Source organism: Neovison vison, chromosome 5 (genome assembly GCF_020171115.1).
Source record: "Neovison vison isolate M4711 chromosome 5, ASM_NN_V1, whole genome shotgun sequence".
In the NCBI taxonomy this organism is placed as follows: Eukaryota; Metazoa; Chordata; class Mammalia; order Carnivora; family Mustelidae; genus Neogale; species Neogale vison.
This window is the reverse complement of record NC_058095.1, coordinates 60,215,869-60,229,947: the sequence shown is the minus strand read 5'-3', so window position 1 is coordinate 60,229,947 and position 14,079 is coordinate 60,215,869. Positions and strand designations below refer to the sequence as shown.

The window sequence follows — 14,079 nt, the reverse complement described above, 5'->3', positions numbered from 1 at the left end:
ACCAGATGAACATCACAGATATATTTAGAACATTCCATCCCAAAGCAACAAAATACACATTCTTCTCTAGTGCACATGGAACATTCTCCAGAATAGATCACATCCTAGGTCACAAATCAGGTCTCAACCAGTACCAAGAGATTGGGATCATTCCCTGCATTTTTGCAGACCACAATGCTCTGAAACTAGAACTCAACCACAAGAGGAAAGATGGAAAGAGCCCAAATGGAGCTCCATGCTCTTACATGGAGACTAAAGAGCATCCTACCAAAGAATGAATGGGTCAACCAGAAAATTAAATAAAATTGAAAAAATGCATGGAAACAAATGAAAATGAAAACACAACTGTTCAAAATATTTGTGACACAGCAAAGGCAGTCCTGAAAGAAAAGTATATAGTGATACAAACCTTTCTTAAGAAACAAGAAAGGTCTCAAGTACACAACCTAACCCTACACCTAAAGGAGCTGGAGAAAGAACAGCTAAAAAAGCCTAAACTCGCAGATGAAGAGAAATAATAAAGATCAGAGCAGAAATCAATAAACTAGAAACCAAAAGAACAGTAGAATAGGGATGCCTAAATGGCTCAGTGGGTTAAGCCTCTGCCTTCAGCTCAGGTCACAATCCCAGGGTCCTGGGATCAAGCCCTGCATCAGGCTCTCTGCTCAGCGGGCAGCCTGCTTCTCACCCCCTGCCCTGCCTGCCTCTCTGCCTACTTGTGATCTCTGTCTGTAAAATAAATAATTAAAATCTTAAAAAAAAAAAAAAACAAAACCCACAACAGTAGAATAGATCAACGGAACTAGGTGCTGGTTCTTTGAACGAATTAATAAGATTGATAAACCCCTGGCCAGACTTATCAAAAAGAAAAGAGAAAGGACCCAAATAAATAAAATAAAATCATGAAGGAAAGAGGAGAGATTACAACCAACACCAAAGAAATACAAACAACTATAATAACTATGAGCAACTATACACAAGCAAATTTGACAATCTGGAAGAAACTGATGCATTCCTAGAGACATAAAAACTACCAAAATTGTACTAGGAGGAACAGAAAACCTGAACGGACCCATAACCAGTAAGGAGATAGAAGCAGTCATCAAAAATCTCCCAACAAACAAGAGCCCACGGCCAGATGGCTTCCCAGGGGACTTCTACCCTGGGAAAGAAGAATTCTTTAAAGAAGAATTCATATCTAGTCTCCTGAAACTGTTCCAAAAATGAAAAATGGAAGGAAAACTTCCAAACTCATTTTATGAGGCCAGCATTACCTTGATCCCAAAACCGGACAAAGACCCCCATTAAAATGGAGAATTACAGACCAATATCTTTGATGAACACAGGTGCAAAAATTCTCACCAAGATACTAGCCAATAGGATCCAACAGTACATTAAAAGGATTATTCACCAGGACCAAGCGGGATTTATTCCAGGGCTGCAAGGTTGGTCCAACATCTGCAAATCAACCAATGTGATACAATACATTAATAAAAGAAAGAACAAGAACCATATGATACTCTCAGTAGATGCTAAAAAAGCATTTGACAAAGTACAGCATCCTTTCTTGATCAAAACTCTTAAAAGTGTAGGGATAGAGGGTACACCCCTCAATATCATCAAAGCCATCTATGAAAAACCCACAGCGAATATCATCCTGAATGGGAAAAAAAATGAGAGCTTTCCCCTTAAGGTCAGGAACACGGCAGGGATGTCCACTATCACCACTGCTATTCAACATAGTACTAGAAGTCCTAGCCTCAGCAATCAGACAACAAAAAGAAATAAAAGACATCCAAATTGGCAAAGAAGAAGTCAAACTCTCACTCTTTGCAGATGATATGAATTTTATGTGGAAAACCCAAAACTGCACTCCAAAACTGCTAAAACTCATACAGGAATTTAGTAAAGTGTCAGGATATAAAATCAATGCACAGAAATTGGTTGCATTTCAATACACCAACGATAAGACAGAAAAAAGAGAAATTAAGGAGACAGTCGCATTTACAACTGCACCCAAAATCATATGATACCTAGGAATAAACCTAACCAAAGAGGCAAAGAATCTGTACTCAGAAAACTATAACATACTCATGAAAGAAATTGAGGAAGACACAAAGAAATGGAAAAACGTTCCATGCTCATGGATTGGAAGAACAAATATTGTGAAAATGTCCATGCTACCTAAAGTAATCTACACATTTAATGCAATCCCTATCAAAATGCCATCATTTTATTTTCAAAGAAATGGAACAAATAATCCTAAAATTTATATGGAACCAGAGAAGACCCCAAATAGCAAGAGGAATGTTGAAAAAGAAACCTAAAAGTTGATGGCATCACAATTCCAGACTTCAAGCTCTACTATAAAGCTATAATCATCAAGACAGTGTGGTACTGGCACAAAAACAGACACATAGATCAATGGAACAGAATGGAGAGCCCAGGAATGGACCCTCAAGTCTAATCTTTGACAAAGTGCGAAAGAATGTCCAATGGAAAAAAAAGTCTCTTCAACAAACAGTGTTGGGAAAATTATACAGCCACATGCAGAAGAATGAAACTGGACCATTTCCTTACACCACACACAAAAACAGACTCAAAATGGATGAAAGACCTCAATGTGAGACAGCATTCCATCAAAATCCTTGAGGACAACACAGGCAGCAACCTCTTCAACCTCAGCCACAGCAACTTCTTCCTAGAAACATCGCCAAAGGCAAGGGAAGCAAGGGCAAAAATGAACTTTTGGGACTTCATCAAGATCAAAAGCTTTTGCACAGCAAATGAAACAGTTAACAAAACTAAAAGACAACTGACAGAATGGGAGAAGATATTCGCAAATGACATATCAAATAAAGGGCTTGTATCCAAAATCTATAAAGATCTTATCAAACTCAACACCCAGAAAACAAATAATCCAATCAAGAAATAGGCAGAAGACATGAACAGACATTTCTGCAAAGACATTCAAATGGCCAACAAACACATGAAAAAGTGCTCCACATCGCTTGGCATCAGGGAAATAAAAACCAAAACCACAATGAGATACCACCTCACACCAGTCAGAATGGCTAAAATTAACAAGTCAGGAAATGGAAGATGTTGGCAAGAATGTGGAGAAAGGGGAACCCTCCTACACTTTGGTGGGAATGCAAGCTGGTGCAGCCACTCTGGAAAACAGTATGGAGGTTCCTCAAAAAGTTGAAAATAGAGCTACCCTACAACCCAGGAATCGTACTACTGGGTATTTACCCTAAAGATACAAATGTAGTGATCCGAAGGGGCACGTTCACCCGAATGTTTATAGCAGCGATGTCCACAATAGCCAAACTATGGAAAGAACCTAGATGTCCATCAAGAGATGAATGGATAAAGAAGATGTGGTATATATACACAATGGAATACTATGCAGCCATCAAAAGAAACGAAATCTTGCCATCTGCAACATCGTGGATGAAACTAGAGGGTATTGTGCTGAGCGAAATAAGTCAATCAGAGAAAGACAATTACTATATGATCTCTCTGATATGAGGAATTTGAGAGGCAGGGCGGGGGTCCTGGGGAGTAGGGAGGGAAAAAATGAAACAAGATGAGATCAGGAGGGAGACAAGCCATAAGAAACTCTTAATCTCATGAAACAAACTGAGGGTTTCTGGGGTGGGGGGTGGATAGGGTGGCTGGGTAATGGACATTGGGGAGGGTATGTGCTATGGTGAGTGCTGTGAAATGTGTAAGCCTGATGATTCACAGACCTATAACCCTGGGACAAATAATATATTATATGTTAATTTTTTAAAAAAGAATAAAGTCTCAGAATCATTGAGTCTGCTGTCCATGTTAAGAAGTGAGAGAAATAACATTAAAAACCTAAAGGAAGGAGTCGAAAATAAGAGGTATTAGAAATAAGAGCAGAGGGGCGCCTGGGTGGCTCACTCGTTTAAGCGTCCGACTCTTGATTTTGGCTCAGGTCATGATCTCAGGGTTGTCAGATTGAGCCCCAGGTCAGGCTCCATGCCTAGCATGGAGCCTGCTTAAAATATAAAAAGAAAATAAAAAGAAAAAAGGAAATAAAAGAAGAGTAATGATAAGCACATGCCAACAAATGTAACAATATAGATAACATAGGAAAATCAACTTCCAGGAACTGATGCAAAAAGAATTCTCAGAAATCATCCTCTCAAGAAATTGATACAGTGATTTAAAATCCTCTCATGGGGGCACCTGCGGGGCTCAGTGGGTTAAGCCTCTGCCTTCAGCTTGGGTCATGATCTCAGAGTCCTGGGATCAAGCCCCATATGGGGCTCTCTGCTCAGCAGGGAGCCTGTTTCCCCCCCTCTGTCTACCTGCCTCTCTGCCTGCTTGTGATCACTCTTTCTATCAAATAAATAAAATCTTAAAGAAAAAATCCTCTCACAAAGAAAACATCCAGCCAAGACAGCTTTATAGGCAAAGTGCTAAACAACTTTCAAGGAATACATTATCCCAATTTCATGTACAAAATCTTCCAGACAAGAGAAAAAGGAAAAATTCCAATTCTTCCTCCAAGGCAAACATACCCTGATTTTTTAAAAAGGAAAAAAAGAAAAAAAAAGAAGTCTTACAAGAAAGGAATATATAGGCCCATATCACTCAGGATTATGGAAGCGAGAATCTTAAACACAAGCAAGCTGTGTTTATCCTAGTGATTAAAGAGTGGTTTCAAGGTGGATGAGTATTAGAAAAGCAAGGTAGCGTGATCCCCACGTGAACACATTCCCCAGGAACACCATTAACGGTGTCTTACTGGGGCACGCCATCAGAGACTAAAGCCCCTGGTACTTCCTAGTAACAGCTGCCTGGCTTCTCTTTAATGCCTAAACTCTGCTTACTGTTGACCGTATGGGCAGCTAAATCCTTATCCGCCTCTTTGCTTTCAGCGGAAACATGCCACAGATAAAGAAATCCAATTCATTTTGCATTGTTCTGGGGGAAAAAATCATTGAGGCTCAAAAGAATGAAGTGTGATCTTCAACAAGGGGGAGAATATCAAGAGTATATATGGCTTTCTTCACAGAAAAGCCCTATTTCCATATGATGCTCACGATGACCCTATCACTGGGTCACAGGATGGCTGAGACTGACTTCAGATAACTCACAGCCAAGGAAGGGAGGAGATAACCATCACTGTGCAAGACTAATGCTGCATGGAGATAAGGACAAAAGAAGGAAGGAAAGAAGGGAGGGAGGGAGGGAGGGAGGAATGGAGGGAGGAAAGGGTAGTTTGAGCTCAGAACAGAATTGGGAAGTCCTCCCAGAGTTAGAGCTATTGAACTCAGATCTTAAGGAATGATGAGATGCCCTCAAGACAAGGGGAAAGAAGAGTTCCAGACAGAAGGAACGGGCTTAGAGAACGAGAAGGCTTTGAAGAGCAGATCGCAGGTTTGGCGAACCATGAAAGGCTGTACGTGGCCAACAGCTCTGTAAAGCATCATCTATCCAGAAAACAACATCGGTTCAGGCTCCCCTACCTTGTTCTTTACCCTGCACATTCGATCAGGAACTCGTGGAGCTAATTCCACTTCCTACGTTTTCTCTTAAATCCTCTCTTCTCCATTCCCACTACTTTACCTCCCCCAACTTTTGCCTAGAATATTGCAAGCCCCTTCCTTCCTCCCCCCAACCCCTGTATTTTTAATGTAGGCTCATGCCCAGCTGGAGCCCAATGCGGGTCTTGAACTCATGATCCTAGAGCTGAGAACAAGAGTCAGATGCTTTAACCACCTGAGCCACCCAGGCGCCCTGATATTGCAAGTTTCTTATTTGGCCATCAAATCTTCCCACTTCCAGCCTACATGGTCACTGAAATGGTTTTTTCTAAAGTACAGCCAGGCCAGACCATTTTGTCACTTACTATCCCATACAGTTCTCTAGCACACAGGAGAAAATGTTCATCCTTGCCGTGATATGTAATTTCAGGTATGATTAAGACCCTGTCCACCTTTTCAGACTCATGCTATCCCTGACCCTTCCAGACTCCTCGCTGGCACTGTGACGGTGCACAGGTTACTAGTCCTAGTTACTAGGATAGGTTACCTAGCACAGTGAGCCCACTTTACCCTGAAGAGAGGAGTGCCTACCCATGTGTTCAGGATTAAATAAAACTATGTATCTAGAAACATAAATACCTGGCCTTCATCTTGCATATCCCCAGGACTTATTAAAGAACTGTAAACAGAAGAATGATGCAATTCCATCAGCACTTTAGAAAGATGAAAGGTAGTAGTGGGGACAGATGGAGGGGTTGAGGAAGGTGAGGAAGAACAGGGAGCAGGAGGAAATTCGCGGTGAGAAAGGAGTGTGTCACGTCAGCCAGACTAGAAACAAAGGAACTACGGGAAAGTGAGGGATCTAATCTAAGGGACTCAGTTCCTAACTGCAAGTGGACATATTCAGGAACAGAAGCTGATTCTAACATGTTCTGATGCCTTTTCTGCCCTCCCATGAAACTACGCTCCATGCTTTGAAATGGATTCACATTACAGAAACGGGCAAACGTGTGCGGGGATCCGATCTCGCAAGTCAAGAAATCAAGCTGGGAAATGCCATTTAGGATTAAAAGGGAGCAGGGATGACTGTGTGAAAATGCTTCTAACGAATACGTTTAAAATCATTTTTCTGAAGACATGAAAAATGTTCTCATCAATGGCTCCAGGGATGAAACTAATGCAGAGTTTATAAAAACAGGTAGGAATCCAGTGCATGTAACAAATCTTGGTTTCAAAAAAACAAAGAAACAACCCTAGCCATTTTATAAACACATCTTCTAGTTTGTTACATTGTCAAACCGGAAACACAGTTTCAGGAGAAGACTCAGGGCAAAGTATCAAGAGACTCAGATGGTTTGACTATCAGTGCATTGCCTTATGGAAACTACGAAGCTTCTTAAACATCTGATCAGAAGAGCCAGATCAGAAGAGCCAGGAAAACCTAGAAGTCCCACTGCGAGTTCTTCCACAAAACGTCCACAGAGACAGAAATTTCAAATGCACATAGAAAGTTGATTCCTTCTATAATCTCATGACTCAATTGTGACTTCATACTGTGCTATGCAGATTGACAGTTTTAGCCAGTAGGGTCGCGTCCTATTGTTAAAGAGGATGATATGCTTCGGCACGTCCTCTGAAAAATGAAATAAAAATGCTAAAGCAGAAATTGCATTACCTTATAACGATTTCAAGGTCTGAGCTGAGATGATACGCTTCGGCACATCCTCTGAAAAATGAAATAAAAATGCTAACGCAGAAATTGCATTACCTTATAATGATTTCAAGGTTTGAGCTGAGAATCCCTGGATATTCATTTATCGGAAGGAATTCCTGGATGCCCGTTTATCTGAAAGAAATACATCGGTTTAGAAGATGTGCGGAGGCTGATGGTTCACCTAATGGTATTCCTTCTACGCGTAGTCTCGTGCCAACGTTTCGTGACATCTGTTTCTTGGAGTGTATTCTAAGAGAGTCACTAGTGCTATTGATTTTCCTTCAAACCACTTTGTGAGCTAATTAAAGGAGTTAACAAGCAAGACCAATAGGTTTTAGGGTCTCCATCCCTCACCTCCCAAGTAAGACACAGAGGTTCTAGGTATGGCTGGTGCACTCCAGACCTGGCCAAGAGCAGGAGACACAAACTGTCTCGGACCCCCAAGACAGGGTGGCCAGAGCTCCAAGCCACTTTTGAGACTTTCTGTGTCCTACATCTGTCTTCCTGCAGCTGAGACAGACGGATGGAACGAGGAAGTGAGAAAGCACTTTAATACAAACTCAATACCAGCTTAAGTTCTTCTCCTGCAGAATCCCCCTCATCAGTGACTGCCACGTAAGGTCATCATGCTAATGGAGACTCACGGCCTCTATCCTGAATTCTTAGGTGGGCTGTGCCTGAGAATTCAGTCGGATTTAGAGCTTCTCTGCTTAGTTCCAAGGTAGGAGGTTCCTCCTTCCTCACAGCTGCCACTGAGCCCCACTGGGGCCCCCAGAGTCTCTGATGTCGACTCATCCCCGAGACAACAAAGGCGGTCTTGGTCAGGATGGATGTGCAGCTGTAGCTGGGGACTTGTGTACTTCTCAACTCCACTGGACTCCATGGTGCGGCATTCCCTACAGTACATGTTGCAGACTTGGATTTGAATCTCACCTCCCCTCCCTACTGTTATCAGAGTCAGAAGCTGCCTTCTCCCAACCCTGTTTCTTCTCTTGTACCTAAAACGGGACACTGCCACCTGACTTGGGGAGGCTATAGTCAGGATCAACGGAGAGGAACAGTCCACGCAGAGTCCCACGAAGCCTGAAGCACAGTCTACCTAGCTCTCATGACATCGTCTTGCTCAGCTGGGGTCGGGTGCCGCGGGCCACCCCTTCCCTTAGTAGCTGAGTTGGAGCTGGGGGGTCGGGGTATCTGAGAGCCATTCCTCGGAGAACGCTGGGTACTTACCGCAGCTGGTTCTGCATCTCAGATCAGGTTAGAAACAGGCATAGGAAAAGGGGAAGGTGCTGAACTGCACGTGAGCAATGACTCAGGTGCTGGTCAGTAACTGGGAGGTGGTAGCATTAACAGACATATTCAGCGCTGGCGCTTCGAAGCCCTGGTCTCCCACAGCTTCCCGCCTCTGTGGCTTCTTGCTCAGCTCCATCTGTCTGGGATCCCGTCCACCTCCTGGGTCTGACCTCCACAGGTCTCTGACCCAGAATTCTCCTTTTCCTCCTCCCCCCTCTCTCTGGGGCAGTGGGGACTGCAGGCGGAGCTGCCGTCTCATGCCTAGCTGGTGGCCACAACACCAGGAGCAGAACACAGGGCTGGCAAACAGGCAGCCGGCAAGGCAGCCTGGGCTCCTACGGGCTGTGTATGTCCAGCATGTCACAGGTTGAAGCACGACACCCGTCTCCTCTAGCCTCGAGAAAGCCAGGGCGGGTTAGGGCAACTGACAAAGGAACAACCTTGAAGAAGAGACCATATCCCACCTCCTTGGACAGAGGGCAAAGCCGGTGCCTCAGGGATACACCTGTGGTTTCAAGATGAGCAAGCTAAGAACCACGGCAACCGCCAAGAGGAGAGGAGGAAAAGAACGGAGCCGTAGACGCTTCCAGACGAAGAGAATTTCTCCCAACATGAAATGCACAGATAATTTAATGGAATTGACTTGATTTTCCCCTCTCAGGGTCTGACTTCAGGAAATCAAATTACAAAGTCATCATCATATCCTAGATTTATTACAACTGACCTGCAGGCAAAAGGATAGAACTATTACATAAACACTTCGATTCCATGTATATATCTTAAATAGAGGAGGGTTCAAACAAGAATACAGGATAAAATATTCCCAAGCTCCAAGAAGCAGGTATGTTACTGAGTTCCATTTGTACAGACAAATAAGGCAATATCCCTGCACATTAGCTTTTTGATAATTTTTATACATTTTTCTATGGTACAAGAGAAAAATAACCAGAGCTCACAATGTACAGTTCTTACACTATTTTCACAGTTTGTGAACACTATACACCCTTTTGTTTTAATAAAGATACATTGTAATAAACTCCTTGCCCTTAAGTTTATAGTTTATAATAATCTATGATTAATACACTAAAATTGCCTTTTGATGTGGTCATCCACACAAGAGAACGGTCAGATGAAGCTCCTGGACAGTCAGAATTGCTTTTATCCCCACGTGTCCGATGGCAAAGTGACCCTACGCGGAGCCAGACGGGAAGTGGACAGGAGAGCTACAGATTTCCTCTTGAGTCCCCGGGAGCAACGGAGGACGATGGCTTGGTGTGGTTGAAGGAAGACGCGCAGCAACGCTTCCTTTCAGGACACTGGGGGGTCGAAGGTTTAGGAGGCTGGGGTGGGGGGAAACTGGGGAAACTAGGGAAGTGGACCGAAGCGATAATTCATTTCTGAAACTTGGAGATTTACGGGGATGTCACGTGACACAGCACCGTCCTCCCTCGACTGTTTTACAGCATTTGGGACGATCGCCCTGGGAGGGGGCTCCCCCCGGAACCACCGGCCACACCTGCTTCCGACCGGCCGCGGCTGCCCTCTCCCGTGCGCTTGAACTGCTCACGGAGCCGCTTCACTGCCACACAGAGCCGCACGCTCGGGGCCAGCGAGGCCACTGTGACACCAGAGGGGCCACCCGGCTAATGAGTTGGTGATGGAGCAGAACATCAGGGGGCAGACCTCAGTGGCCTCACAACTACTCTGGGGCGGTTTGGGGGTTTGGGTTGGTTTGGTTTTTTCAATAGAATTCCAATTCCAAAAAATAACAGTAATCTGCCAGAGACTCTCGCCGGCGATGAGCTTCTGTAAGGGACCCTCGTCTGGTCGGACGTGTCTCCGGAAGACGCTTCTTCACCACCCGCCACATCGGCGAGGCCCTGTGTTTCTCAGCCTTTTAAACGTTACAGCGTGGGAGGGACTGGGGGCTAAACATCCCTGGAAATTAAAAAGGTTTTTGCTATAGGATGGGGGAAAAAAAGGCAAAATATTGGATTAAGCAAAAGTCACAGAGCGGCAACAGACCAGACGGGAAGGGAGGGGGATTCTGAAACCGAAGATCTGGGCCAGTGAGAGCAAAAGGTTGAGGTTTGGTCTTGTGCTGCCCTACAAGCACTCTCTACATTATCAGTCAAGGCACATCGCTTCTAGCTGCTTCTCCCTGTGCGTGAGCTGTGACAGCGGAAGTCTCAGGCGCGGGACCGAGGGGAACCCAGAGCTGCTACAAGTCGGTCTGGGTCAGATGCTCGGCACGGAAACATCTGTACTCTTTGCCCTCAGTACGTTTTTCTTGTTTCAGTCCGGGTGGTTTGTGGCAGATGGAACATCGAGTTGGCAGCACACCAAATTTGAGAATGAAGATTCTTAGGATCAGCACCTTCTCTGACAAAGTGGCAGACTCCTGAGTCTTCCCGACGAAGAGCAGAAGGACCGGTAAAGGAGAAAAGAACACATTCTGTCCCGTCTCAATATTTCCGTGTCCGCCTCTTTGAACGCAACATGGTTTTTGGTAAAGATAAATTCATTCTAATTTAACGTGATATTTCAAACAGGAAATTTGGCTGAGCACATCGATCCCCGAACACCGACTGTGACGGTAAAGCAACAGAATATCAAATCAGTAAATCTATTGCACTTGGTGAAGAAAGTAAATTCCTCCCTTGTCTCCCAGCTCCGGAAGGCCGTGGGTCTCGTGGGCTGCACCAGCTCTCCTCACTCAAGCCCGAGTCTCTCTGTTCAGACATCGTACGTCCATCACTGCATTCTTCCGGCATCTGGAAGTCCGACAAAACACCACGCCAGTAGCTGCGTCTTCAGTTTTGAGTCTAGAAGTGAATTTAAGAGGTGATCTAATCACACTCAGCAAATTGATCGTACTGACTTCCACATTTCATGAGTATATTCATCACAAAAGAACAGGACGCGGTCTCTCTGACCAGCACTAACACTGTGATCAATCAGGTATCACGGGGATGCGTGTTCTAGGTGACGGGAGTATACAGACAGGATGGAAACGAACACCAATCTTATTGCACATGGTGTCTGGGCGAGCAGTAAAAACACTGTGATACGGGATGAAAATTCTTTACGTCTTGCTTCCTCTCAGCCCTTTTTTTCTCAAATCTGACGCAGCAGCGAGATCAGTCGACGTACATGGGAGAGCTGGGAGTCGCTGGCATCTGATCCAGGATCTTACAAACGTAGCAGGCAACCTCAACGGTACGTTCTTCATACATCAAAATAAAGGGATGTTTCTGCAAGAGAATTGGACAGAGAGAAAGAAAAACATCAAAGTCTGTGTCAGAGCCCACACTGAGCTGCTCCCGACTGCGCCGTGGCACAGAACCGAGGGCTCCCACCACGTGTGGCTGCACAGTTTCGTGGCACTGGCACAGAGAGGCAAGCATGGCCAGTGCTTCATGGAGACGTGGGGCCGGGTGTGGGCAAGCCTGATCTGGATGGGCCACCTGGTCAGTGAAGTCGGGAAGCTAATCTCTGCCACAGAGCCCATCTGTCGAGGCAGAGAGCAGAGTGGGGCCTCTGCCGCCATCTGAGAGCCAAGAAGAGCTCATGGATCCCATCGCCAATCCTCTTGGCACATGGGACACAGACCTCAACCTCCCCTCCCATCTGCCCATGTGCAGCAGAAGGATCTTAGAGAAAAGACTCGGCCAGGGCCTCAGATGCATCCCAGGATCGCATTCTAGGGGCGTCTGCCCTGTCCCCTGCAAAGCCCCTTGCCCCGATTCTGAGTCACTAAAGCCCCCCCTCACATGCCCTCTCCGTCAGTACTTTTCATTCATGGCTTCTCTGAGCTTGTGGACTGCATATCTTTACAGTCCTTGCTAGTGCTGACCACAGGCTGGACCTAACATCCGGGACAGCTAGACACTCAGGTCTTTTCTTCAAAGATCCCCAGGTCATTAGATCAATATTTTCTTCACTGCCGAGACCGATGCCACATCCAGGATGGCTTAGGACACCCACGTCCTGGGGAAGGGTGGACTGTCAAAGAGGCAGGAATTTGCCGCGTGACGTAAATTTGCAGGAGAGCATTTCATGATGGCAGAAGCACAAGAAAGTCTTATGGGTGTGTTACCCATACCTAGACCATGTGGTGGAAGGTGGCTCCCTTAAAGTGAGTGTTACAACTCTTCAGGGTAATTTTTATGACCCGTCAAGGTCAAAATTTTCTGAAAATTTCCATGAGAATCCAGATAGTAAATTGGTAGGAAAATTATAACTTTCAATTTGCTCCTTCCAAATATCTATTTCAAACATTTTTTAAAATTATTCATTAGGTCAAGCTGTTTGTCTAGGATGGAGAGGACCATTACTTGCTTAGCAAACCGGCATGCTAACAGAATTCACAGTGAGGAAATATCTAAAATTCCCAAAAGTAAAAACAAAAACAAAACACAGAATATAAAACAAACAAAATTCCCAAAGTCTCATACTCACCAGAAGTTCTTTATACTTTGGCCTTTTGGATTCATCCTTTGTAAGGCTAAAATAACACAAAAAGAACATTAATAAAATGGAGACACAGTTACCCAAGTATTTTTCTTTTCACAAATGAAATATGACAAAGAATCAAGCAGTTTTTTCCTTCAGCTATAAGAGTAACAACAAGGACAACCCACCGAAGATAAAAAAAAACAAAAAAACAAAAACAAAAAAAAAAAAAAAAAAACAAGAAATTAGACAAGGTATAGCCTAAGGATTTATCCTGAGGATATTCAGTGTAGAAGCATTAGTGAAAAACCGGAAACAAGGTTAACTACTGAAAATCGGATAAATTATGGCACAGCCGCATGGCAGAGTACTGCGCAGTTAACTATATGAATGTGTACGTATAAAATGTGCGTGTGTGCATGTGTGCATGTGCTTTCTAAATATACACACGAGTATTTACACAGACACAACCAAAGAGAAACCAGTGTCTGGGAACTAAACTATATATAAATTTTATCAATTTATCCTCAGATTTTAAAAATTTTTGCATTCTGTATCTCAATCTGTGTTCTCTGGTCCAAAAGTTGACAGCATCACTACCTCACTAAGGACCACACTGCTATGTTGAACCCCTGCCCTGGTGATATCCTCCCCTTGAATCCTACCTTGTCTAACTTAACGTGACCAGAAGCATCTTCATGTAGTTTCTATTTTCCCAGATTTGTCCTGGACCATATCTTAGCCACCGCTCTCCTCCAACCTATTATATTCAACTTCTTTTACTATCAAAAGGTAACCAGGGCCACCTGGGTGGCTCAGTCTGTTAAGCATCCAGCTCTTTGGTTTTGGTTCAGGCCACGATCTCAGGGTCGTGAGATCAAGCCCCGTCTCAGGCTCTGCGCTCAGTGGAGTCGGCTTCTCTCTCCACCCCTCGCCCCCACTTGTTCTTTCTCTCAAATAAAGAAATCTTTTTTTGAAAAGTTAACTGCTGGCAACACAGTTCTCCGATTTCTACAGCCAATGCTGTGTTCTACACCCGCACCTTCTGCGCGGCACAGCCCGTAGCTACACAGAGTTCCTGAATGCACA

The 14,079-nt window shown here is 44.4% G+C and overlaps 1 protein-coding gene across 2 annotated transcripts in view; it reads right to left on the bottom strand.

Annotated features, from left to right (window-relative positions):
• Nucleotides 1-9,147: 9,147 nt before the first annotated feature.
• MAP2K4 (mitogen-activated protein kinase kinase 4) overlaps nt 9,148-14,079 on the bottom strand; it is a 132,909-nt gene continuing 127,977 nt past the window's right edge. For both annotated transcript variants that reach the window (XM_044249126.1, XM_044249127.1), the window contains 2 exons: nt 12,997-13,042; nt 9,148-11,789 (listed from right to left, as the gene is read on the bottom strand). In XM_044249126.1, coding sequence (XP_044105061.1) covers nt 11,676-11,789; nt 12,997-13,042 — 160 coding nt within the window. In that variant the 3' untranslated portion in view covers nt 9,148-11,675. The remainder of the gene's footprint in view (nt 11,790-12,996; nt 13,043-14,079) is intronic.